The sequence below is a fragment of the Suncus etruscus genome, chromosome 14, assembly GCF_024139225.1.
Source record: "Suncus etruscus isolate mSunEtr1 chromosome 14, mSunEtr1.pri.cur, whole genome shotgun sequence".
Classification (NCBI taxonomy): domain Eukaryota; kingdom Metazoa; phylum Chordata; class Mammalia; order Eulipotyphla; family Soricidae; genus Suncus; species Suncus etruscus.
Window position 1 is genome coordinate 91,367,975 of NC_064861.1, and position 26,261 is coordinate 91,394,235.

At 53.9% G+C, this 26,261-nt stretch overlaps 2 protein-coding genes and 1 non-coding gene across 4 annotated transcripts; all 3 read left to right on the forward strand.

Moving 5' to 3' along the window:
* Positions 1-3,251: 3,251 nt before the first annotated feature.
* Positions 3,252-8,902, forward strand: NOP53 (NOP53 ribosome biogenesis factor). Of its 2 annotated transcripts, XM_049787278.1 has the most exons (13): positions 3,252-3,498; positions 4,101-4,165; positions 5,301-5,403; positions 5,742-5,941; positions 6,148-6,218; positions 6,782-6,877; positions 7,278-7,382; positions 7,502-7,690; positions 7,778-7,953; positions 8,037-8,103; positions 8,461-8,537; positions 8,654-8,710; positions 8,845-8,902. In XM_049787278.1, the coding sequence occupies exons 1-13, from the start codon at positions 3,278-3,280 to the stop codon at positions 8,849-8,851; spliced, it is 1,434 nt and encodes a 477-aa protein (XP_049643235.1). In that variant the 5' UTR covers positions 3,252-3,277; the 3' UTR covers positions 8,852-8,902. The 2 variants fall into 2 exon arrangements, with proteins under 2 accessions (XP_049643235.1, XP_049643236.1); XM_049787279.1 differs by lacking the exon at positions 8,845-8,902 and having other exon boundaries at positions 8,654-8,714.
* On the forward strand, positions 8,153-8,253 carry LOC126028840 (small nucleolar RNA SNORD23). Its single transcript, XR_007502538.1, has one exon. It is a non-coding gene; the product is annotated as a small nucleolar RNA SNORD23 (small nucleolar RNA).
* Positions 8,903-19,802: 10,900 nt separating the features above from the next.
* SELENOW (selenoprotein W) lies at positions 19,803-25,241 on the forward strand. Its single transcript, XM_049787544.1, has 6 exons — positions 19,803-19,830; positions 20,533-20,670; positions 22,504-22,595; positions 22,753-22,827; positions 22,969-23,065; positions 24,891-25,241. Exons 1-5 carry the CDS (start codon positions 19,803-19,805, stop codon positions 23,047-23,049), a joined length of 414 nt encoding a protein of 137 aa, XP_049643501.1. The 3' UTR covers positions 23,050-23,065; positions 24,891-25,241.
* The last annotated feature ends 1,020 nt before the right edge of the window (positions 25,242-26,261 follow it).

The following is a 26,261-nucleotide window of genomic DNA, read 5'->3' on the forward strand; positions in this document are numbered from 1 at the left end:
GGGCTCCACGGCTATGTGGGCGTGGTCATCCGTATGATCATCTTGAAGCAAAGGTGGGCGTGGTTACTCCCCTGAGTGGGCGTGCCTATGGCTTGCATGGGCGTGGCCAATCATCCCACTTGCTGGGCGCGGCTATGCTTTTGCTGGCTTGGTTAGTTTACCAATTGGGCGTGGCTAAGCCCTGAGTGGGCGCGGCTATGCCTTGTGTGGGCGTGACCATACCCCTGGTGGGTTGGCTATGTCTTTTGCGAACTAAGTTTTGCACTAGCCGGTGGGCGTGGTTATTACAGGCTATGGGCGTGGCTAGTTTTTGTGGGCGTGGCCAGGCCCAGACAGACACAGCTGTGTCTTGTGTATGGGCGTGGCCATATTGTTTGTGGGCGTGGTTGGCCCATGTATGGGCGTGGCTAAGCATCGATGGGCGGTGCTAGGCCTAGGTCCAGGGGTGTGTGCTGCTCAGTCCCAGGATGTCTCCAGCCAGGCTGGGGCCAGAATCTTGCTGCGATCCGCGTTGTCGTGGCCACCTGCGTGGCGCCTTTCCTCCCAGGGGGAACCCCTTTTCTTAAGCGGAGCACGGTCCTTAGCAGGCCCCGGTCTCCGTGGACGGCTGCCAAGGATTTCAGAGCTTCCTCCCTAGTTCCTAAGGAACAAAGGATGCTCAGGGGGCCTGCAGGAACTGGAGTGGCGGTGGGAGGCTCCGGCGGGGCAAGGTCACTGGCACTCCGGAGGAATAAACGGTCTCCTGTCTCCAGAGTGACTCAGGGGCCGATGTCATGCCATCATGCCACCCCTCTCGTCTTACAGATGTGGAAACTGAGGCCCAGCGAAGAAGGTGGCCCAGAAGGAGCGAACCTGAGTCTGCTAACGTGTTCTAGCGAGTATTAATCTAGCACCCCCAGCATACACTGTTCTCTGCGGCCAAAGAACGAACGTTCTTACGACATTCCATGAGCCCGGTGGTTTCCAAAATTCTCCAGGGAATGTTGAGAGGCCAAATCTCTGATTGGAACGCACATCTCGGGCTGAATTAGTCACCAACGACTGTGTGTGTGTTTGGGCCTCACCCCACTACTCCTGGCTAGCACTCAAGACCCCCTCCTGGCGGTGCTGGGGGACCATTTGGGACGTCTGAGATTGAACTGAGGGTTGCCTGCCAGGCGAGTGTCCTCCCTGCTGTACTATCACTCCACTCCAAAGATAATAATTTTGGAGGGGGAGGAGCCACGTCCACTGGTGTTCAGGACTTATTCCTGGCTCTGTGCTCAGAGATCACGCCTAGTGGTGCTTGGAGGGCATAAGGCAAGAGATACTACAGAGAGTAAGGCGCTTGCCTTGCACACAGCTGACCTAGGTTCCAACCCAGACATTCCAGTTAGGAATGTCTCAGGCCTGCATGGAGTGATCCCTGAGTGCAGAGCCAGAAGTAGCTGTTGGAGTAACTGGTTTTCACTCTAACCAGGATGATCAGGATGACTACTTCTTTGCATCGTGAGTCCCATCTGGGCGACAAGAACCTCTAAATTGGTCCCTTACCCCTCCCAACCTGTTCTCCACCCATGGGGATGATCCTCTTCTTCCTAATAAAGACCTTGGGTCAGAGACTTGAGCCGGTTTTGGTTCCACAGCTTGTCTGTCTGCCTGCCAATGCCCTTTTGCCTGCTTGCAGCTTAGCTTGTGGTGGAAGTTCCTAAACCTGTTTTATTTCCCTAACCTGTGTGGATTATTTCCTGTGTCGGTGTTGCTTCCAGACCTGCATTCCCGGGGGGTGTGGGTGGGGATTGAGGTATGAGGCTCCTCTACAAATAGCATTGAGCATCAATGGATGTGCACCCTCCAAATCAGATTAAAATAGCAATCACAAAAAGAAAAAAAAAACAAAAATAATAGCAATCAGGGGGTAATAACAGTCACATATAATATTCATTGAAATACTGATGGGGGCCGGAGAGATAGCACAGCGGTGGGGCGTTTGCCTTGCAAGCAGCTGACCCCAGGATTGACGGTGGTTCAAATCCCAGCTTTCCATATGGTCCCCTGAGCCTGCCAGGAGTAATTTCTGAGCGCAGAGCCAGAAGGAAACCCTGAGCGCTGCCGGGTGTGACCAAAAAACAAAAACAAAAACAAAAAAAAAAAAAAAAGAAAGAGAAAGAAAGAGAGAAAGAAAGAAAGAAAGAAAGAAAGAAAGAAAAAAAGAAAGAAAGGGAGGAAGGAAGGAAGAAAGAAGAAAGGCAGAAGAAAGGAAGAAAGAAAAAAGAAGAAAGAAAAGAAAGCAGAAAGAATGGGGCTGGAGAGATAGCATGGAGGTAAGGCGTTTGCCTTTCATGCAAGAGGTCATCGGTTCGAATCCCAGCGTCCCATATGGTCCCCCGTGCCTGCCAGGAGCAATTTCTGAGCATGGAGCCAGGAGTAACCCTGAGCACTGCCGGGTGTGACCCAAAAACCACAAAAAAAAAAAAAAAAAAAAAAAGAAAGCAGAAAGAAAGAAGGAAGGAAGGAAGAGAAAGAAAGGAAGGAAGAAGGAAGAAAGAAAAAGAAAGAAAGAAAGAAGAAAGGAAGAAAGAAAGAAAAGAAAGAAAGGAATAAAGAAACAGAAAGAAGAAAGAAAGAAAAGAAAGAAGAAAGGAAGAAAGAAAAAGAAAAGGGCCCGGAGAGATAGCTCAGCGGTGTTTGCCTTGCAAGCAGCCGATCCAGGACCTAAGGTGGTTGGTTCAAATCCCGGTGTCCCATATGGTCCCCCGTGCATGCCAGGAGCTATTTCTGAGCAGACAGCCAGGAGTAACCCCTGAGCACCGCCAGGTGTGGCCCAAAAACCAAAAAAAAAAAAAAAAAAAAAAAAAAAAAAAAAAAAAAAAAAAGAAAGAAAAAGAAAAAAGGAAGGAAGGAAGAAAAGAAAGAAGAAAAGAAAGAAGAGAAAGAAAGAGAAAGAAAAGAAAGAAAGAAAGAAAGAAAGAAAGAAAGAAAGAAAGAAAGAAAGAAAGAAAGAAAGAAAGAAAGAAAGAAAGAAAGAAAGAAAGAAAGAAAGAAAGAAATACTGGACGGACAGTGTTTTGCTAGGGAGATACATCTCTGGGCCTTAAGGTACCGATGAATTTAAACGGGGAGGAGCCATTTCACTTTGCCTCTACCAAGATGGCAGCCTCCCATCTCCAGCTGGGGCAGACTCCTCTACCAAGATGGCGTCCCCCGGAAGTTTCGTCACGAGAGGGCGGGACGTCCGTGTGCGCATGCCCCGAACCGTATCTCGCGCCGCCGGCTTCCGGGTTCTTCCTTTGGCAAGATGGCGGCGGCGGCGGAGAGTGGCGGCGCGCGGCGCTCGAAAAAGGAGGCCGGTTCCGGCTTCCTGGGGCTGCGGCCCACTTCGGTGGACCCGGCGCTGAGGCGACGACGGCGAGGCCCAAGGAATAAGAAGCGGGGCTGGCGGAGACTCGCTCAGGAGCCGCTGGGACTGGAAGTGGACCAGTACCTGGAGGACGTGCGGCTCCAGGAGCGCACAAGCGGGTGCGTGGGCGGGACTTCCGGGTCGTGGGGTCAGAGCGTGGCTGGGCGGGTTTGAGGCTTTTGGGGGGCACTGGACACCCCCATGGGCACCGCTGGGGCAGCCAGAGGGTGGCTTGGGGCCTTAGGATGGGGGTTTGGGGAACCTGGTCCATGCCATCAGACTTGGCCAATAGAAGCAGGAGGCCCAGAGGCCCGAACCCCAGTCCAGCAGGGAGGGCACTTGCCTTGCCTTGCACCGGGCCCACCCGGGTTCGATCCCTGCCTCCCTTATGGCTTTCCGAACCTTACCCGGAGTGACTCCTGATCGCAAAGTTAGTCGTTACCCCTGAGAACTGCCTGGTATGGTTCAGGTCCTGTATTGTCTCCCCCAATAAAAGCTGAGCCTAAAGGTTGAACCAGGGGCCGGAGGACGGTGGTTCGAATCCCGGCATCCCATATGGTCCCCTGTGCCTGCCAGGGGCGATTTTCTGAGCATAGAGCCAGGAGGAACCCCTGAGCGCTGCCGGGTGTGACCCAAACACCAAAAAAAAAAAAAAAAAAATGTTGAGCCAGCCACCACTGCCCTGACATCTTTGACTGACTTGGCCCTTTTCCTTCCCTAGCGGTTTGGTGTCTGAGGCCCCTGATGAAAAGCTCTTTTTCCTGGACACTGGCCCTCAGAAAAAAGGTGAGGAGTAAATCTTGTGTTGGGACAGGAGGCTGGGCCTGTTTCGTGCCTTCTGTGCCAGCTTCTGAGAAGGGCTGACACCTATTAAGAAAAAGAGGTGGGGGCCGGGCGGTGGCGCTAGAGGTAAGGTGCCTGCCTTGCCTGCGCTAGCCCAGGACGGACCGCGGTTCGATCCCCCAGCGTCCCATATGGTCCCCCAAGCCAGGAGCGACTTCTGAGCGCATAACCAGAAGTAACCCCTGAGCGTCACCGGGTGTGGCCCAAAAACCAAAAAAAAAGAAAAAAGAAAAAGAGGTGGGGAGCCGGAGAGATAGCATGGAGGTAAGGCGTTTGCCTTTCATGCAGAAGCACGGTGGTTCGAATCCTGGCATCCCATATGGTCCCCTGTGCCTGCCAGGAGTAACCCCTGAGCATTGCCGGGTGTGACCCAAAAGCCAAAAAAAAGGTGGAGGGGCTGGAGCGGTGGCGCTAGCTTTAAGCCTTGCAAGGGCTAACCTAGGACGAACCACGGTTCGTTCGATCCCCTGGCATTCCATTAGGTCCCCCAAGCCTGGAGCAATTTCTTTTTTTGTTTTTGTTTTTGGGCCACACCCGGAGGTGCTCAGGGGTTACTCCTGGCTGTCTGCTCAGAAATAGCTCCTGGCAGGCACGGGGGATCATATGGGACACCGGGATTCGAACCAACCACCTTTGGTCCTGGATCCTGGATCGGCTGCTTGCAAGGCAAAGCCGCTGTGCTATCTCTCTGGGCCCCCAGGAGCGATTTCTGAGCGCATAGCCAGGAGTAAACCCTGAGCAGCACCGGGTGTGGCCCAAAAACCAAATTAAAAAAAAAAAACAACAAAAAACGTGGGGAGCAGGAGGTCAGAGATGGGGTCAGACATTTAGCAGGTTCTTTGCTGTACAAGTGATTCTTGGGGACGTGACTTGGGTAGGGGTGAGAAAGGTCAGGAGGTGTCTGCTTGGGTATATCGCTTCCACGGAAACACATCACACAAACCTACTTTGCAGAAAAGCAAATTAAGGGTTTATTTTAAACTTCTGTTTATGCTGCGACATGGGTGTGGACCCCGGGGGTGGTTAGATGGGTGGAAGGGGGAGACTGAAGTGGGCTTCTCCTTTCACCCTCTCCCAGAGCCCTTGAAGAATAGGGTGAAAAGCCGGAAGTCACTTCTGAAGAAGCCCCTCCGGGCTGACCTCATCCTCGAGAACACATCCAAGATCCCAGCCCCCAAAGAGTGAGTGGGCACCCCCCCCTCATGGCTGGTGCACATGAGGCTGAAAAGTGGGATAATTGGGGTCCGGGAGAGCAGAGCTGGGCAGCCAAGGAGCTCAGAGGCTGAGCCAGAAAGAGGATGATGGGGTAAAAATGATGGCACAGTGCGTAGGGAATTTACCTGGCTGACCTGGTTCAATCCTCAGCATCCCATATGGTCCCTTGAGCACTGCCAGGTGTGGCTCCCTTCAAAATAGGGGATGATGGTTATTGGAGTTGCAGTGAGCAGTTGGGGAGGGTCCGGGGTGGGCGCTAGACAGGTCTAGGGGGCGTCTCACCTACTGCCTCTCTCTGCTACAGTGTCCTCGCCCATCAGGTCCCCAACGCTAGGAGGCTGCGGCGGAAGGAAGAGCTCTGGGCACGGCTGGCACAGCAGGGTCAGCTGCCAGGAGATGTGCGCAGGGCCCAGGCCCGGCTCTGCCGCCCGCCTGCGCCCCAAGCTGAGACTTCACCCCAGGAAGTGGCCCAGCGGCCCTTCTATGACCTCTGGGCCCAGGACAGTAAGTCACCCATCTCCACTCCCATTTCTGCCTATGGGGGGCAGCATGAGGGCTCATTGTCTTCAGCTACGCTCCTTCATCAGGGTCTGATCCCGGGGGGCTTCCTTCTACCTCTGTTGGGGTCTCCTGCACCTCCTTTGGGGAGAAGCCCCCAGAGGCTCTGCCTGCCTGGGGAGAGCCTCAGTCTCGCTGTGTTGTCTCCACAGACCCCTTGGACCAGCCCTTGGTAGGGCAGGACCCTTTCTTCCTGGAACAGACGAAGAAGAAAGCAGTGAAGGTGAGGTGCAGCTGGTAGTAGCAGGCACGGGAGAAGGCTAGAAGGGATCTAGGGAGGCCCCAGAGAAGGCATGTGCTGATGAGGTCTCGGTCTGGTTGGATCTTGGTTTTGCTCTTTGAGTGGACCCTCACCTGGGAGGTGCACTTGAACCAGTGGGGTGGAGTGACCCATCGCATACAGGCTGAGGGGCACAGCAGTGGGTGTGCCCTAGGTGACCCTAGACCTGCAGAGGCTGTTGGGGGATGGGCACGAGGAAGGGAAGAGTCGTGCCCAGTCTACCAAGGACACGTCCTGGGGTAGAGTCTGGTGGGCAGGTGCTGGCATGGGGAGTCGGTATTTCTGGGGGTGCAGACAAGCTCCCAGATCTCTCACTACTAGGCTACACAGTGCTCTCTATCCCCATCTCCTCTGGAGAGTGGGTGTTGTCCTGGGGCACTTTTGCCTGAGACTTGGTATGTCACACAGCCATATCCTGGTCCCACCAGCTCTGAGCCTCAGGCACCTTAACTTGGGGACTCCCGTATTGGGTGCCACCATTTGACCTTCCCTGCCCTTTCCTGCAGCGGCCTCCACGTCTGCATGTCAAGCCATCGGCAGCCCCTGCAGTAGAGGTGACCCCAGCTGGAGCCTCCTACAATCCCACCTTTGAGGACCACCAGGTATGCAGCCCCCTGTTCGCACCCCCTGCCCAGCACTGCTCCAGGAACACGGGACGAGGCAGCTCTTGTCCTGCTCTTCCAGGGAATCATGGTCCCTGGAGGAGACAGGCTGGGTTGGGGTCTCAGAAGCCACCCTGGAGGAGGGGTCATCAGGGCCGAGAACAGAGTTGGAGGCTAGAAAGGGGAACATTTCACTGCTCCCCCCCCCAGATCCGTCAGCAGCACCCCCTGTCCCAGCCTCTCCTAGCCAATGCAGCCTCCCTTCTCTCATGTCTGGATTTGCCCCTGGGGGGACAGGTGTTCCTCTAAGAATCCTAAGAAGAGAGGGGAGCTCAGGTGGTCATGGGCCAGGATCAGGGTTCCCTGTGGGTTCAGTCCTGTCCTCCGCCCTGACCCCCAGAGTCTGCTCTTGGCTGCGCATGAGGTGGAGCTGCAGCGACAGAAGGAGACAGAGAAGGTGGAGCGGCAGCTGGCCCTGCCCCCCGCCGAGCAGGCGGCCACCCCGGTGAGCCCTACGCCCCACTTCTGCCCTCCACCTGGTCCCACATAGCCCTCCTCTCCTCGCCTCTTTCCCTCTCTCTCTAACTTCCTCTCTCTAACTCTGTCTATTTCTCATGCCCCCAGGAAACGACCTTCCAGGAGATGTGCCAGGGCCTCCTGGAGGAGTCAGACGGGGAGGCCGAGCCCAAGGGCCCCCTGCAGGAGCCAGGGGAACCTTCAGATGGAGGGGCTGAGACTGCACCCATTCGCTCGGCCCCCGGTGAGAGGAAGACTGAGCAGCAGCGGCGGCGGGAGAAGGCAGCCCGAATCCTGGTGAGGCCCCATCGCTGCTGGGGTGGGCAAGGCCGGGTTGATGGCGGTGTCCCACCTGAGCTCATCTGAGCCCGCTGTGTCCCTCAGCGGAGGCAGCAGGCGGCGGTGCGGGCAGCCCGGCTGCGGCACCAGGAGCTGTTCCGGCTGCGCGGGATCCGGGCCGCTGTGGCGCAATGGCTGGTGGAGCGGGCTCGGCGGCGGGAGCTTCGGAAACAGCGACGTCTGGCCCTGGACAACCAGCCCCGGAGGCTGGGGCGGCTTAAGTGAGGCAGGAGGGTGCTGGGGGTTCTCGGGTCCCTCCTGGTCTCCCCAACCCTCTACCCAGCCTGTGCCCCTCCCTCCCCAGGTACCAGGCCCCCGACATCGACGTGCAGCTGAGCTCAGAGTTATGCGACTCGTTGCGGACCCTCAAGGTGTGTCTTGGGTGGCAGCCACTATTCCTCCCTTGTCTTCCTGTCCCCATGCCCGCTGATGACTCATCCTTGCTCCCCGTGCCTTGGCTATGGGCGACATCCTGGCTGCCCCGGGCCTGGCCAGTGGGCTGAGCCTGGGGACTGAGGGCATGGGGTTGAGTTGGGGCCCCTGGGAGGGCAGCATCCAGGCAGGTGCTGGGGCCACTGCCCTCGGGCAACTCCTTTCTGCTGAGACCTAGGAGCCACCTCAGGATTGGGTGTTCAGGAACTCAGCATGGACTGAGTCTGGGGTCTGTGGGGCCAGGGGCAGCCCGAGAGCCCCAGTAACCCCAACTGACCCCCTGGCCCTTGTTGCAGCCCGAGGGCAATATTCTGCGGGACCGATTCAAGAGCTTCCAGCGGAGGAATATGATCGAGCCACGGGAAAGGGCCAAGTGAGAGCGGGGGCTTGGGCAGGATGGGGGCCAAGTGAGGGCGGGCAGAGGTATGAGATGGGGGCTGTGAGGGGAACCACCCTCCCCTGCCCATTCACCCTCCACTTGCTCTCCAGGTTCAAGCGCAAGTACAAGGTGAAGCTAGTGGAGAAACGGGCCTACCGCGAGATCCAGTGAGTCGCCCCCCGGGAGCATCCAAAGAGTGCAGGTCTCCCCCAAGAGAAAACAGCACCTCAACAATCCTACGGGGGTTGCAGGGTTTAGGTGCCCAGTTCCTGTTGTACCCTGACCCCTTCTATGTCCCCAGGTTGTAGCTGCTGACGGCGCTGGAAACCCCTGCACCCCAATAAAGCATTTTTCCATCAGTCTCAGTCCTGTGTGCTGAGCCCCTCCACCTGCGGTGCCTCCACCCCACGAGTTGAGGGTGCCAGAAGCTGGGAGCAGAGCTGGGAAAATGAAGGGGGGGAATGACCCACCAGTGTGGTCGGTTGGGAGACAGTCGGCAGCTTGTAGGTTGTCTGGGGAGCCCCCTCTGCTCACCCAGGTACTGAGCCAGCTGCTGCTCGGTCTATTGGGGTTTGGACCTCACGTGATTGTGCTGAGGAGTTGGAGGACCTGGCCCACAGCTCTGCTGGGGCCTGAGACACTAGAGGACCCTTTGTTGTTGGAGCTTAGTTGGGGTCCGCAGCTGTGTCCTCACCCCTGTCTGACTCTCAGGCCTTAAGGACTTTTGTTTTATTTGGGTTTTGGGCCACACCTGGCAGTGCTCAGGGCTTACTCCTGGTTCAGCACTTAGAGGCTTCACTTCTGGTGAGGCTTGCGGGACAGCACCCTGTCAGGAACTGTACCACATCATCTATGTGCAAGGCAAGTAAGTGCCTTCCTATCTGCTGTCCTCTTGTCCCCTTGGAACTGAATTTTTTTTCTTTAGGTCTTTCCCATCTGCACTCAGGAATTCTTCCTAAGGGGCTCTGGGCACCGTATGGGGTGCTGGAGGTGGGACCCAGGCTGCCTGGCCATGTGCAAGGCCCACGCCCCACCTGTTGTGCTGTCACTCTTGCCCTAGGCCTTCTCTCTGGTACCCTTGGTCCCATTTGTCTTCACATCCTTATGGCCTTTGGTAAGCATTTCTCGAGGTCATAGCAGCTGTAAACGGCGCCACCGTTCCTGCACCATATTAGAAGCCGTGGCCTTCAGACCTGCTCCTTCCTCCCTGCCCCACAATAAAAATCCCAGAAATAAAAAGGAATGTGGGACAGATGCAAAAACAGCCCTTCAGCAAGCCCTGTGCCCCGGCTTCTGCCCCAGAAAGCAGCCCTGGGGAGGGGAGAGGAAGCTGTTATGGCCTGTATGGGGCCAAGGGTATGGGGGTGCCAGGCACTGGCTAACCCTGGGCTGTGGGCTCAGTGACCCCTGAACCGGAAGCTCTCACAGGAGGTGAAGCTGTCAGAGCAGGTGGTTACGGCTTGGTTCCCATCTGGATTTTGCATCAGGATAAACGATAACAACCCGAGCCAGTACATTGTGTACAGTGTCCTTTTAGGTGCTGGGTGGGTAGGGTGGTGTGGGGACCCGAACAACCATAAATAAACCCTTTATTTGTGGTTTTGGGGCCATTCCTGGTGGTGCTCAGGGGTCACTCCTGACTGCTCAGGGATTGCTCCTGGTTCTGCTCAGGATTATATGGGATGCTGGGACTGAACCCCGGGTCAACTGCTTGCAGGACAAGCACCGTTCCCGTAGTGCTATCGCTCCAGCCCTACAAACCAGCCGTCCTTGAATCTCTTCCTTGGTGCTGGTTAGATCTGAGACGAGTGAGATGCTGCCCTTGGCTTGTGGCCAAGCCCAGTCCTACTCCATATAGGGTCTCTGAACCAAGCACTGATTGTTGCCAGATGTTGCCATAGCCCACTCAGAAAGAGAAAATGCCCTTATTTCTGGGAGTCGGGTGATTAAAAAGAGCCTTAAGGCCTCACACCATCTTTCCTAAGTTCCTAGGGCACCAGAATAGGTCCCCCAATTGTCAAACTTCAGGCCCTTGTGATGGGCAGTTGGGGGATCCCTGCAGAGTTGGGCCCAGATGAATCATGAAGAGGCCTGGGAAATAACGGGGTGTGGGCAGCAGTGTGAACCCTGAGTTCCCTCCTAGCTGCATGGCCTGAGGTTCTCCCCATCTCTGCCTTGGGGTTCCCGCCTGCCTGGCCCCACATGGTCCCAGGGGGAGCAGATGTGCAGGTGTGGGGGGCCACGGCTGCGCCCCGTGCACAATGTGAGGAAAAGGAGTTGGGCCAGCCCCCCCACACACCCTCACCTCCTGACCCCCTGATCTCACCCTCGGGAATGCGCCTGAGGAAGCGGCTGCAAGTGTGGGGGGAAGCAGGAGGCCTTGGCTGGGCCCCCCAGCGCTGCGGAGAATGGAAGGAAACGGCCATGGCTGAGGGAAGGCCTGGCCTGGGGCGTCCTGGCCACTGTGCGGGCCGGAAGCCGGGCAGGACCAGGGGCCGGTCCTGTGCTTTGTGGAAACAGGCAAACAGGATCTGAGGCCTCACACACGGGGGTCCACCAGAGCCCTCGAGCCTCAACTCTAAGCCACGATGTTCTTTGCAGACTTGCCTTTCCCTAACAGGGAAACATCTTGAAACGGGCCTCCAGGGACAGAAGGGAGGGCGCTGGCCTGGGCTCCATTCCCAGCCCCCCCCCCCCCATATGGTCCCTGAGCACAGAATGAGAAGGGAGCCCTGAGAACTGCTGGGCTTAGCTCAGAAACCAAAGAAGGGGAGGAGCAATCCAGGTCCCCAGAGATGGGACCAGGGGCAGGGGTGCTCGCCTTGCACACGACCAACCCGAATTTGATCCCTGACATCCCATATCATCTGAGCCCACCAGGAGTGATCTCTAAGCACTGGGAGTCTGGCTTAGTGCTCCTCCCTCTACAAAAATAAGGGGTGTAGTGAGCAGGCAGGAGAGAGTTTGGACTAGAGGCAAAAAGTAGGTGTTGGGCCCGAGCAATAGCACAGTAGGGACGGTGTTTGCCTTGCATGAGGCTAACCTGGGTTTGATCCCCGTCATCCCATAGGGTTACTAGAGCACTGCCAGGAGTGATTCCTGTGTGCAGAGCCAGGAGGAACCCCTGAGTGCTACTGAGTGTAGCCTCAAAGTAAATAAGTTGGTGTTGGGGCCTGGCATAGTACAGCAGGGGTGGGATTGGCATTTGCCTTGCATGCAGCTGACTAGGGATCCCCAGCATCCCATATGGTCTCCCCCAACACTGCCAGGAGTAATCCCTAAGTGCAGAGCCAGGAGGACTCCCTGAGCACCCGGAGTGAGCCTCTGCCCACCCTGAAAAAGGTGGGCGTTGCCACTCTCCGTGCTACAGGCTGCAGTGCCCCAGGAGTCAAGCGTGGGTGGGTAGAAGGAAGCCAGACCCATTCCTGAGAACTGAGGGAGTGTGGGGTGAGGGAGTGGGGAGGAGACGCCTGAGCGGGCGTCAGGGTGATGGCGTGTCGCTCTCTGGCGTCCAGTATAGGAATTGCACCCTCTGTCCATGTCCAGTTCCCAGTGCATTGGGTGTTTTGAGGGTAATTGTCACTGCTGTTTGCTGGGTGGCACATTCGAGACACGGTGCCACCTGTGTGTGTGTGTGGGGGGGATCTTTTTACTATGGCCACACACACCGTGCTAGCTGGAGACCTGGGTGTAGGGTCGGGCGGTGAGGTAAAGTGCGGTGTGCTCAAAAGGGCATGCGTGGGTCACGGCAGTGGGGACAGATGCGGGACAGATGCTCTTAGAGCCTGTCAGTGCTGTGGGAAGTGGTCTCACCCCACTTCAGGACCTGTTGTCTCCCCTTTATCAGGCTGTGAACTTCCTCAGTCTGTAGGAGCTGAGAGGGGCACCCGGAAATTATCCACTTAAAGATCCTCTGTCCACCAACCCAGCTACCCACACGGTCCATCACTGACCAATCTACCCACTATCTATCCATCCATCCATCCACCCATCCACCCACCCATCCATCCATCCATCCATCCATCCACCCACTCATCCACTTACCCACCCACCCATCCATCCATTCACCCACTTACCCATCCATCCTTCCTTCCATCCACCCACCCACCCACTCACCCACCCACAAATCCATTCATCCATCCACCCACCCATCCATCCATCCACCAACATCCACAGACCATTCGTCTATCCACTTTTCCTTCTGCCATCTCTATTTACTCATCCATCCACCATCCACTCACTTATCCACCCACTTACTCATCCTTTTATCCACAACCCACCCATGTACTCTTCCATCCATGCACTTACGTATCTTCCCATCCTTGCATACAGACACAGTGGCTATCAGGTTTCATTTACGAAAAACTCTAGAGCTGGACAAACTCAGGATGTTTTGGGAGTTAGGGGGTAGGCTGGGGAAATACAGAGAAACGGACTGTGTGGGCACTGGGCTTCCTGGGGTTGGCAAACTACAGCTTGCACTGGAGATGGTCCACAGTTGTGTTACATGTAGGACCAGTTGACTGAAAGCTAGAGCTATGATTGGAGTATTATACTGGCTAAAATAAAAAGTTAAACAGAGGCCCCAGCTATAGCACAGTGGGAAGGGCTTTTGCCTTGCATATGGCTGACCAGGGTTCAATGCCCAGCATCCCATAGGATCCCCTGAGCCTGCCAAAAATAATTTTTTTTCTTCTTCTTTGGGAAGGGGCACACCCAGTGATGCTCAGGGGCTACTTCCTGGCTATATATTCAGAAATTACTCCTGGCTTGGGGGACCATATGGGACGCGGGGGGATCAAACTGCAGTCTGTCCTAGGTTAGGTGTGCAAGGCAAATGCCCTGCTGCTTGCGCCAACGCTCCAGCCCCTCAAAATAATTTTTCTTTTTGGTTTTTGGGTCACACCCGGCAGGGGTTACTCCTGGCTCTACGCTCAAAAATCGTTCCTGGCAGGCTTGGGGTACCATATGGGATGCCGGGATTCGAACCAATGTCCTTCTGCATACAAGGCAAATATCTTACCTCCATGCTATCTCTCCAGCCCCTCAAAATAATTTTTTTTCAAAATAATTTCTTTTTCTTTCTTTCTTTTTTTTTTTTTTTGGCTTGTGGGCTACACCCGGCATTGCTCAGAGGTTACTCCTGGCTGTCTGCTCAGAAATAGCTCTTGGCAGGCACGGGGGACCATATGGGACACCAGGATTTGAACCAACCACCTTTGGTCCTGGATGGCTGCTTGCAAGGCAAATGCCCTGAGCTATCTCTCAGGGCCCTCAAAATAATTTCTTAAAGCAGATCCCCTGAGGACAGCAGTGACTTTTAAGGAAACACCCATCCCGGAGTCACTGAGTGCATCCACATTCCTGCAGGCCTCTGTCCCCCCTTTCCATTCACGTCAGTGTCTCACACGCCTGACTCAGGGACTGGGGTTGGGGGGGGCATCGGTCTCACACGAGGATGGCCCAGAGCCCCCCTCTGCACAAAAGGCCTTTCCCCTTTAAGGATCAACTGGTCCATGTGCCAAGGGCAGCTGGCCTGGGAAGCAGGATCAGGCTGTGCCCCGCCCACCTCCCTGGTACTTGCCAGGAAAGAGATAAGAATTATTGTCGGAGGAGGATAAGGAAGATAAGGGAGCTGGGTGCCAACTAATGGCCTGGCTGCCTTTTCCTCTGCTTTCCTGTTTCAACAGGGCTGTGACATTTTTCCTCCATTCAATTGTTGGGAAGCTTGTGAACTTTCAAATCAGTGTGTGGGCGACAGAGGGGGTGCGGTGTGAGACGTAAGGGTGTTCACAGCTGGCCAGCAAGGCTTTTTAGGATAATTCACTGAAAATGGACTCAAAGTTGCTTTTCTCTCGGACCTGAAGCCATTGAGGGTTTGATGCTCCCAGCTGCTGTCCTGGTTCTTTTTTTCTTTTCTTTTCTTTGCTTTGCTTTTCATTTCTCTCTTCTTTTCTTTTCTTTTTTTTTTTTTTTTTTTTGGTTTTTGGGTCACACCCGGCCGTGCTCAGGGGTTACTCCTGGCTCTATGCTCAGAAATCGCTTCTGGCAGGCTCAGGGGACCATATGGGACACCGGGATTCCAACCACCGACATTCTGCATGAAAGGCAAACGCCTTACCTTTATGCTATCTCTCTGGCCCCTTCTTTTCTTTTCTTTTCTTTTCTTTTCTTTTCTTTTCTTTTCTTTTTCTTTCTTTCTTTTCTTTTCTTTTCTCTCTTTTCTTTTCTTTTCTTACAGGATGTAGACAAGGGCGGGGAGGGGGCCACTCTGGATAATGCTCAGTATTGGGGGGGCATACGTTTTTAGGGATCAAACTTGGGACCTCGTGTGTCCCGCCCTGCTGCCTTCACTGGCACAGCGGAGAAGAGGAAACCAAAGGCAGGGACAGGTCAGAACATTCTGGAGCGCCCAAAACCACTCGTAAATTAGGGGGGGGGGGCAGAGAGAAGAAAAAAAAAGAAAGAAAGAAAAAAGGGAAAAAGACAAAAAATAAGAAAAGTAAAGGAGGGGGGGGGAGACATGTCAGAGGTAGGGAGTGCCAGGCAGAGAAAGGTTTGATTTTGGGGTGCTCAGAAAACTGAGTTCAGATGCAGGGTCGAGGTGGTGAAATGGGAGAGTCCCCAGCAGAGGGAGGGAGGGTCCAGGTGGGTGCAGGGAGGGCCACATCGCACCGCAGGCTGCACCCCAAGAACTCCGGGTTTCGTTGGGTGACTGAGACCCACAGGCACGCAGCTTATCCAGATAGAAAAGCTTGGAGGTGCGGGGCTAGTGGGCAGGAAACATTGAGGGCAGGAGCCCCGAGCCCCATCCCTGGTGATGATGGAATGCCGGGACCAGCATGTGGTCCAGAACCGGTATGATAGCGCCTCCTGGTGGTACGTGTTAGATTGCAGGTAAATCTCTGTGTCTGTCTCCCTCCTCTTTCTCTTTCTCTATCCCTTCTTTTCTTTCTCTCCTCTTTTTCTTCTCCCTCTCCCCCCCACCCCCAGTTGAGCCCAGAGTGATAGCACAGCGGGGAGGGCGTTTGCCTTTCACTCCATCAACTTGGGTTCCATCCCAGGCACCCCACAGGACCCCCCAGCCTGTCAGGAGTGATTCCTGAATACAGAGCCCTTAGTGCTGCAGCGTGTTGCCCCAAAACAAAATAAATAAATAAAAAGGGAAGAAAGAGGAATATTAAAAAAAATAAAGAGGAATATTGAGAAAGTGAAAGAGAGAATGAGAGATATAGACTTAGAAGGAAGTGGGGCCGGAGAGATAACATGGAGGTAGGGCATTTGCCTTGCATGCAGAAGGATGGTGGTTCGAATCCCGGTGTTTCATGTGATCCCCCAAGCTTGCCAGGAGCAAGTTCTGAGCATGGTGCCAGGATTAACTCCTGAGTGCTGCCAGGTGTGACTCAAAAACAAACAAAAGAAAAAAAAGAAAGAGAAACAAAAGAACAAGAGTGAGAGTCTAAAAGAAAAAGGGAGGAGAGAATATGAAAGAGAAAGGGAGTGGGGAGAGAGAGAGAGAGAGAGAGGCTGAGGCTAAGGATGGATTTCTAGCCAGGATTACCACCAGTTCCTCCAGCCTCCCCACCCCACATGTGTGCAACAGAAGCCCCTTTGTTCTCGGGCAGAGGGGGTGTCTCTCATCCCACTGTTTGTTCTCAACCTCAGCTGGTGCACAGAACAACCTCTGAGGCTCTGCTTGCCTTGCTGGGTGGGTGAGGGGAGCAGGATGGAGGGAGAGTCCCTGAGCCCTTGCTCAGGAATGCCCTCTGGAAGAAAGCTATAACTAGATCATTTTGTTTTGGGGCCACCACGAATAGTCCTCAGGGCTCCCTCCTGGCTGTGTTCAAGGATCATTCCTGGCAGGACTCAGGATGGCATATGGGGTACAGCAGGGGTCTTCAAAGTTTTTAAAGTGGGGGCTAGATTACGCTCCCTTAGAGAGCTGGAGGGCCGGACTATATGAGCTACTAATTCCTACTCACACTGCACATATCTTATATAAATAAAATGAAAACCATTTATAAATAAACAGATCATGCACCAGTATTTCAATGGGAACTGTGGACCTGCTTTTGGCTAATGAGATGGTCAATGTCCGGTTCCATATTTGTCACTGCCAGCCGTAACAAGTGATGCAAGTGGGCATCAGTTAATCTTGATCTGGTTGGAGATTTCAGATGTTTCATTCTTGAAAAAGTCTGTTCACAGGCATAAGTGCTACCAAAGATGGTTACCATTTTGAGTGCATGTTTCCTGATATTTAGATATGTCTCAGAGGGGAGAGATGCATAGAAATTCAAAAGGTTACTTGACTTAAATGCGTCTTTCAGAGAGTCACAATTCTGCAGTTCAGCCAGTTCCATTTGGTAAATTGTAAGGACATTTTCAATCTCAACAGAAAATGGGTTATGAAAAAGCTGTATGTCCTGTTCATGAAGATGAAGGTCTTTGAATCTAAATTGAAACTCCTTTTGCAACAATTCTAGTGAAGCCAGACATGTTTCCTTTGGGAATGCAACCAATGGTTTGTCCGCTGACAGGTTTTGAGTTGTTGGGAGATGACTGAAGTTTTCCTCCTGTACTTGTTTGATGAGAAGACCTAATTTTACTTCAAATGCTTTCACATGCGATGCCATATCACAGATGAGCTTCCCCTTGCCTTGAAGTTGCAGATTGAAACTGTTGAGTAGCTCTGTTATATCTGTCAGAAAGGCAAGGTGCCATTTCCATTCTGCATCATTGAGCTCTGGTACTTCTTGGTTTTTTGCAAGTAGAAAAGCTGTAATCTGCGGAAGTAAGTCATAGAAACGTTTAAAACTCTCCCTCTCGGGGCCGGAGAGATAGCATGGAGGTAAGGCATTTGCCTTTCATGCAGGAGGTCATCGGTTCGAATCCCGGCGTCCCATATGGTCCCCCGTGCCTGCCAGGCTCAATTTCTGAGCATGGAGCCAGGAATAACCCCTGAGCACTGCCGGGTGTGACCCAAAAACCACAAAAAAAAAAAAAAAAAACCAACTCTCCCTCTATCAGCCAATCAACTTCTGTGGGCGGAGGCGGTTGACGTCATCCCTGAGAAACCGTGACACTGAGTGTATATGCTGGCAGGTATCTTGGCAACCAAACAGCGCTCACTGCTGGCGGGCCGGATCAGACTCCTCTGCGGGCCCCATGTGGCCCACCAGCCGTAGTTTGAAGACCCCTGGGGTACAGGGATGGAACCTGGACCCCAGCATGCAAAGTCTGTGTTCCTACCCCATGAACTAAGGTCACTGGGAGTGAGGGAATGAAACTTGCCAGTCACATAGACCTTCCTCTAGTTGTTTTGGGGTCCCTTCTGTGTTTTGAGGACTATATATGTTGCAGGGATTCAGGGGTCAGCTGAGCCTCACTAGGCAAGTGTGGTTTGCCTCTGTTACCTCTAGGCCCCTCACACAGATAGGGGGTGAGGTGTGACTCGAAAATCCAGGATCAGACACTTGCGATGGGGGTGAATAGAGACAAAACATCTGGGAGACTGCTAGGGCCTCATTATTTGCTCTCCCCCTATTTATGAAATGCTGAATCCCCAAAAGTGAAGGTATGGGGGCATAGGACTCAGAGAGGGGCTGAGCCTTGCAATGGAACTGAGGAACAAAATGAAACATGTGCAATATTATTTTTTATGGGGGACACACTCAGCAGCACTCAGGGGCTGCTCCTGGTATGCTCAGAGGACCATATGAGATGCTGGGGGTCAAATCCATGGTGGCCGTGAGCAAGGCAAACACCCTCCCAGCTGTGCAGCTCAGGTCCCAAATGAACCACTCAGCAACCAAGGCAATAGGACAGTCAGGAGGGCACTTGGCTTTGCATGGATCATTTGGGGTTTGAGTTCCCTCCCTCGCACCCCTCCCCATCCCATAGAATACCCTTGGGCACTGCCAGCTATGATCCCTGAGCACAGAATCAGGAGTAAACCCTGAGCACTGCTGGATCTGGCAAAAATAAATAAATAAAATTAAAGAGAGAGGTTTTGTTGTCAGTGAAGCCAGGTCGGCTGGGAAGGCCTCCCCCAGAATTCCCAAGAGAGAGGGTCTGGATGTGGATAACTTGATGTCCAGCAGAGCAAGCAGGCAAGACCTCCACATTTGTCTGCATCCCCCTGGAAGCGCAAACATGCTTATGGGGACAGGAGCGGGCACCATCAGGACTCAATCTGAGAATCCTCAAAGGGGCGGCTTGTCAGCTAGTGGGGTGCAGAGGACTGGATAACTGGGGGCCTAGGAGGAGGGGTGGGGTCCCTCTGATTGTGTGTGGCTTGGGTACCACAAAAGCAATATTTATTCTGTCAAAGAAGGGGCTAGATTTGGGAAAAACAAACAAACAAACAACGGTGATGAGGCGGCAGGACGATGTTCATGGAGGAGACCATATCCTTTTCCCCAAATCTAGGCCAAGCAGACACCAGCAGAATCTTTGCTCCTCCACACCGGAAGCGGAAATATAGAAGGGGCCATGTTGGAATGAACCGCAGAGCATCTTGGGTCTTGTAGTTTTGGGGATTATTTTGTGCAACACACACACCAGTGATGCTCAGGGTTTCCTCCAGGCTCTAAGCTCAGGATCACTCCTGGCAGGTTTGGGGGGGACCATATTTATGCAAAACTGATGGGAGTCTCTTAGTGTCTCTGTGTTTGTTCAGGGTTTGTTTTCAAGAGGGGAAATATTAAGTAATAAAGATGCATTATGATAGAAGTCTATATAATAAAGATTTAGAGTTAGAAAATAATGTTTCAGGGGCCAGAGCTATAGTACAGCAGGGAAGGCATCTGTCTTGCACACTGCCTACCTGGGTTCGGTTCTCAGCACCTTATAGGGCCCTTGAGCACTGTCAGGATTGATTCTTGAGCTCAGAGCCAGGAGTAAGCCCTGAACATCGCCGGGTGTGGCCCCCAAATAAGACAAAACAAAACAAACAAAAAAGAAGTAAAGAGAAGAGAAAGAAACTCTTTGGGTTTGAGATAGGATTACGTCGAATATGGTTCATTCTGCGGATTAAAGACATCAGTGGGGGCTGGAGAGATAGCATGGAGGTAGGGCGTTTGCCTTACATGCAGAAGGACGGTGGTTCGAATCCTGGCATCCCATATGATCTCCCGAGCAGTTTCTGAGCGTAGAACCAGGAGTAACCCCTGAGCGCTGCTGGTGTGACCCAAAAACAAAACCAAAACAAAACAAACAAAACAAAACAAAACAAAACAAAAGAAGGCATCAGTGGGCATGGGGAAGCTGAAGGCTTCCTCTTGCTGTGTGGACTGAAGAGAAAAGAAAGCAGCTCATGGGACATCTCCTGCAAGCAAGGGCCCTGCCCACTGTGCTATTATTTCTTTAGTTCTGCAAGCCTGTGAGTCACTCTCTGCCCACATGAACCCCATGAGGCAAGTCTTGTCTTCGGGCACCCCCTTCCCCCAAGCCCTGACAGATCCTTGAGAGAGCTGGGCCTTGTCTTTTTGCAAGCCCTGCCGCCCTGGGGTGGGAGTGGATATCAGTGGGTGCGGTGTGTCTGTGCGTGGATAAATGTTCCTGAAGACAATTTTGCTCCTGTGGGGAGTTTTTATTTTGGGGGATCAAGGTGAGAGTGGATTGTCTTCGCCCTCATCCCTTTTTTTGTCTTGGGGCATCACTAAGCCATGCTCAGGGGTTGACTCCAGACTCTGAGCTCATGAATCATAAATCACTTCTGGCAGAGCTCAAGGAGGGGGGGACCTTATGGGATGCTGGGGATCGAACCCCGGGCCGAGCAAACACCCTCTCCACCCGCATCCTTGAAGCTGCCAATTTGCAGCACTTTGCAAGAACTTTAGTCTCCTCTGAGCAATTCGGAGGCGCAGGGGCGCGCCACGGAAACGCCTTTCTGGCCTTGAGCTCTCCATGTTATTTTGGGGGGGGCTCATCCTCTCTCCTCAGGGTGCGGGGGAACAGCCCTGGAAGCCGCCCCCTCTTTGTGCAGACAGCAAAGCGGTGCATAACCTCCTTTCTGCAGCCAGCCAGGCTGGTCCACGCCGCGCCCAGGAGACGCACCATTCGGGCGTGGAGAGGGGGGACCGGGCAGGGGCGCGCGTGGGCATCTCCGGGCACCGTTGTTGGGGTGACGCCCCAAGCTCGATCTGGGGGAGTAAATGCAAACTCTACTAGGGTGCTGGGCGGGGCCAGGGCTTCAGGTCCCCACTGTTCAAGGTGCAAGGGTTGGGTGGGACCCAGGGCCCCGCGCGCCCCAGACTTTGGTTCGCTCCGGAGAAACCGTCCTGGCACCGTCCCCCCTGCTCGCTCGTCCTGCGCCTTGTCCCCCAAACCGTGTGGCTGCAATGCTGCGATCCAGGGTCATGTCCGTGGCGGTGCGAGTCGTTTACTGGTGAGCGCGACAGTCCCAGGTCCCCGCCTTGCACCCCGGGGTGCTCGCAGGCCCTGCCTGGGGGTGCGGCTGGGCCTAGAGGTGCCCAAGGCCCAGGCAGGCTCGATGGGGGTTAGCTGGGGGGCACAGAAAGGGGTATTGGGGTCAGTTTATAAAATGGGCAGGGTTACCTTGGGGGTCCCCTCTAACCCCCCCAGCAGTTGGATCAGCTATCCTGGGGTGCGGCGGTTAATCCGCTGTCTTGGGGGTGGGCGTGGAAGGTGGGAGAAGGTTCTAGAAGTTGGGGGCTGAGCAGCAGGCCGGCTTGATGGCTGGAGACCCCCCCCCCAAGATCTGTCCCCTTGTGCCTGGTTCTTTGTGCACCCCTGGTGTGGCCCCCAAAGACACAAAATGTTAGGGGCTAGAGTGATGGCACAGTGGGGAGGGCGCTTGCCTTGCATGAGGCCGACCCGAGTTCGATCCCTGGCACCCCTTATGGTCCCCGGAGCCTGCCAGGGGTGATTCCTGAGCATAGAGCCAGGAGTAACCCCTGAACACCGGCGGGTGTGGCACCAAGATTAAAAAATCAAACCAAGGGGCTGGAGAGATAGCATGGAGGTAAGGCGTTTGCCTTTCATGCAAGAAGTCATCGATTCGAATCCCAGCGTCCCATATGGTCCCCGTGCCTGCCAGGAGCAATTTCTGAGCATGGAGCCAGGAGTAACCCCTGAGCACTGCCGGGTGTGACCCAAAAACCACAAAAAAAAAAAAAAAAAAAAAAAAAATCAAACCAAGGGCCCGGAGAGATAGCACAGCGGTGCTTGCCTTGCAAGCAGACGATCCAGGACCTAAGGTGGTTGGTTCGAATCCCGGTGTCCCATATGGTACCTGTGCCTGCCAGGAGCTATTTCTGAGCAGACAGCCAGGAGTAACCCCTGAGCACCGCTGGGTGTGGCCCAAAATCCAAAAAAAAAAAAAAAATCAAACCAAACCCAAAATAGTTTAATGGTGCCTTTGGCTTTGAACAACATGGATGACCCAGGTTCGATCCTCAGGGACTCTCATAGGCACTCCGGAGCACTGCCAGGAGTGATCCCTGAGCACAGAGCCAAGAGTCAGCCTTGAACATTATCGCTGGGTGTGGCCCCAAAATCAAACTAAAATAAAAATCCTCCCCTCAAAAAACCACCAGAAATCATTGCTCGTCCTCAAGGGAGGGACCTTAGCAGTTCTCACAACAGCCTGTCCTCCATCTAGTACCCTCAGATCCCAGGCGGGGTTTTGGGGTGCAGGAGTGCTGAGTGTGGAAGCAGGGTGTTGTTTCTGCTGTTCTCAGCATTCTGCCTTTCCTTTCCCCCTGCCCCCCTCTGGGCTCTCCTGCTCCTCCCACGGTCCTTTCTCCGTGTTTCTTTTTTTGGGGTGTCTCCTCACTCTTCTTCGTGGGGCCCACCCGGCCTTCCCCCGCTGGAACCTTGTTTCCTGGACTCTCCCCACCCCAGTGGAGCTTGAGGCTACAAGTCTAAGGTAAGCAGAGGCCCATGGTGTTAATGGTGGGTGTGGTGGTGTGATGGTGGGGTGTGCTGTGGCCAACCCGTCTTCACAGCCTGCTGTCTGTCTTCCCTTCTCAGTATCTTCAACTCAAGAAGAAGTTGGAAGATGAGTTCCCCGGATGTGTGGAAGTGGTATGCCCCGAGTGGGGAGGGAATGGAAGAATGGAAGTGGGAGTGTCTCTCGGTGGGGTCCCTGTTCCACCCTGCATGGCAGCCTCCCCTCCTTCATCCCTGTCCTCCCTCCTGGAGTGGTGGGGACAAACCCAACAGCACCTCTTTGTCCTCTCAGTGTGGCGAGGGGACACCCCAGGTCACCGGGTTCTTTGAAGTGATGGTAGCCGGGAAGCTGATTCATTCCAAGAAGGTTTGTCTGTCCTTCCTTTTGTCTGTCTGCCTGTCTGTCTGTCTGTCCTGAATCCCACCACCACCAGGGCTGGTAGGTGGGACCAGCTGGACCCTGGTGCTTGGTCCCTGCCCAGCCTCCCACTTTCTGTGTTGCGTACAGAGGGGTGATGGCTACGTGGACTCGGAGAGCAAGTATGTGAGGCTGGTGACCGCCATCAAAACCGCCCTGGCACAGGCCTGAGGACCCCAAGGGCCAGGTGAGGGGGGACCCAGCCCCTAAACTGCACTGATACTCTGGCCCCAAGAGCCCCTGCCAATCCCTCACAGCCCTGCATCCCAGTCTTAGAGACTCCTGTTTTAGAAAGGTTGCTGAAAACTGGGACAGGAAGTGAGGGGGCTCCGGCAGAAGTGGGGTGCATAGCTAATGGGGCATGGCTATGAATCTGCAGGGTGGGGATGGTGGCTTCTCTCAATATTTTTATCCCCGAGTGATCTTGAACCAAACAGTCATCGCAGGGCCTACTGTCTGGGTGGGCCTACCCATAACATTCCAGAATTTTCCAGAATCCCTCAATATTTTCTGGGAAACTATTCAATGCCTGAGGCTGAGGTTGATTTTTCAATTCGTCAGCCTAGGGGTGAGCACTGATGCCTCTCTCTAGAACTGGAGACCTGTGACTAACCCAGGCTAGAACACTATTCTGGTTTTTGACACGGGGTTCAGAATCACCCCGCCTCTTAACAGGAGCTTGACTGGTGGTCTAGAGCAAGCCTATACCTGTGTGCCTCTGACCCTTGTCAAATGGGTCCTTGAGCAGTTGATTGATTTATAATTTTTTAAATTTTATTTTTGGATTTTGGGCCATATCTGGCAGTGCTCAGGGGTTACTACTGGCTCTGTGCTCAGAAATTACTCCTGGCAGTGCTTAGGGGGACCCTATGGGATGTCAAGGATCAAACCTGGGTTGACCGCATGCAAGGCAAACACCCTCCCCGCTGTGCTCCAGTCCTGGTTTATTTTGACTTTTATTTTGTCCTTTTCTATGGAGCTGGGGACTGAACCCAGGCAAGTGTTCTGGAGCTGAGCTAGGTCTTGGCCCTTTGAGCACTTTCATTGGCTGCATCCACTGGTGAGACCCAATGTCTCAGGGTTGGGATGGGGTTGGGGTGAGGTGGTGGAGGCAGAGTCTGGAATAGACCTGGTGGGTGCTTCCTGTGGCCTCTTTCAGCAAGAACCCCATTCCCCTGCACCCAAAGGAACCTTAGCTGCCTCAGTGTCCAGCGCTGGCAGTACCTTGTCCCCAGAGTCTTTGACACCATCCGAGGGCTGAACCACCCGCCCCTCCAGAGGTTGCCTAGAGGCCCCCTGGGCAGCTTCTTCCTGGGTTGGTCCATGGCCCAGATGGGCCAGGATGCTTTTAGCAGACAGGGACATCCTGGTGGCCCAAGGCTCTACTCCTGGGACCCATATATTAGGGACTAACCAAAAAGTTCCCCATCCAGACTCCTGGAGTGATAGCATAGCAGGGAGTGTTTGCCTTGCACACAGCCTACCTGGATTTGATCCTTGGCATCCCATAGGGTGCCCTGAGCATGGCCAGCAGTAATTACTGAGAGCCAGGAGTAACGGATGAGCAGCACCATGTGTGGTCCCCCCAATAAATAAATAAATAAATAAATAAATAAATAAATAAATAAATAAATAAATAAATAAAACTTTCACACTGGGGCAGTAGTGATAATACAGCAGGGAGGGCCTTCTTGCTTGTGGCTGACCCAAATTCAATCCCCAGCATCCCATTTTCTCTGAGCACTGCCAGGAGTGATCCCTGAGCACAGAGCCAGTAGTAAACCCTGGGCACAGCCTGGTGTGACCCCGCAAATCTAAACAAAAAGATAAAGCACCCTGTTTCCTGAGGCCAATGGATTAGGGCTCTGATTCTCTAAGCAGAAGTTGTATTTCCAGTGGGACTCAGGCCCCTGATCCTGGGAGAGAGGTGGTGGTCTCCCCTCCAGGGCCTGAGGATGAGGGGATGTTCCCTAAGTCCCCCCACTTGCTGAGCCCGCTCCCCCCATGTTCAGCCCCTCTTTGCAGACGCTTCATGAAAGGAAGGACTGAAATGTCTCTGGACGCCTGGTCATTCCCCGATGTCCTGCGGCTGCTGAGTGGAGCCCCGGCCTTTGCTGTGTGTGTGTTGTGTGTGTGTGTGTGTGTGTGTGTGTGTGTGTGTGTGTGTCCGAGGGTCTAGCCTGCATGCTGGCCCTGTCACCCCCCTGGTCCCCATTCCTTCTCCCTGCCTCCCCCAGCCCTTCCCTACCCTGTTGCATTTGGGTTGACCCTGCTTAAGAGGAAGCTGAGTCAAGATGAGTGTCTGAGATTTTGCCCAACTTTGGTGAATGTTCTCAAGTCAATAAACACACCTTGGGTCAACAGCATGTGTCCATGGTTTTTTCGAACCCGTGCTTCCCCTCCTTTCCTCCTTTTGCATTCCTAGCTACCAGAAACGAGGGTCTCAGTCCCTGCTGACAAAGTCCCACACTCTCCCTGGGAGAGACAGACATGGTGTAAGGTACTGGCCTTGCATGTGGCCAAAATGCCAGCACCCTGTTTTGATTCCTGGTACCACTTAGGGTTCTGAGTCCTGCCAACGGTCACTCCTGAGCATAGAGCTGGAGCTAGTTCTTGAGCACTCTGGATGTGCCCCCCAAACCCAACCTCTCCCCACCTACCCCGAAGAAACAAAACACTCATGAACAAGCTCATAGGCAGGCAGGCATGAAGTCATCAACCCTGGGGCTTCTTTAATTCATTCATATTTTTTGTTTTGTTTTGTTTTGTTTTGTTTTTATGGGATACACCCGGTGATGCTCTGTGCTCAGAAATCGCTCCTGGTATGCTGGGGGAGCATATGAGATGCCAGGGATCGAACTCAGGTCTGTCCTGGGTCAGCCACGTGCTAGGCAAACGCCCTACCGCTGTGCTTTCTCTCCAGCCTCTCTCGAATGATTCTGGAGTGCAGAGCTAGGAGTAACCCCTGAGCACTGCCAGGGATGGTCCCCAAGCAAAAGTAGAAACCAAAACTCTCAAATCTTTGGGGCCTGATTTGGATCTGCAGCATCCTATAGGGTCCTTCTGAGCACCACCTGGAGTGATTCCTGAGTTCAAGAGGGCCAGGAGTAACCTCTGAGCATAGCTGCCTGTGGCCTCCCCATACCCTCTGACCCCCCCCCCAAAAAAAAAAAAAAACCCAGCCAAACCAAACCAATGCAATCCTTCACCAGGGCAACTGTCTGGCCACTTCCACCCAAAAGAAGGCTGGCGCTGCCCTGTAGGCTTCTGCAATGGGCAGTGTCTTGTTTTAACCACGTTACGTCCACGGGGAAGCGGAGGACAACCCTGAGAGTGTGGGAGGTAAGGGGGGGAGAAATTGCATGTTGGTTTTCACTTAATTA

Excerpts from the sequence above, each read along its gene's own strand:
- NOP53 (XM_049787278.1), top strand. The coding sequence starts at position 3,278 with ATGGCGGCGGCGGCGGAGAGTGGCGGCGCGCGGCGCTCGAAAAAGGAG. Across the intron at positions 3,499-4,100 it reads CTCCAGGAGCGCACAAGCGG|CGGTTTGGTGTCTGAGGCCC; the intron begins GTGCGTGGGCGG and ends TTCCTTCCCTAG. Across the intron at positions 4,166-5,300 it reads CACTGGCCCTCAGAAAAAAG|AGCCCTTGAAGAATAGGGTG; the intron begins GTGAGGAGTAAA and ends ACCCTCTCCCAG.
- SELENOW (XM_049787544.1), top strand. The coding sequence starts at position 19,803 with ATGGGGAAGCTGAAGGCTTCCTCTTGCT. Across the intron at positions 19,831-20,532 it reads GCTGAAGGCTTCCTCTTGCT|ACAGCAAAGCGGTGCATAAC; the intron begins GTGTGGACTGAA and ends CTCTTTGTGCAG. Across the intron at positions 22,596-22,752 it reads TCCCCGGATGTGTGGAAGTG|TGTGGCGAGGGGACACCCCA; the intron begins GTATGCCCCGAG and ends TTGTCCTCTCAG.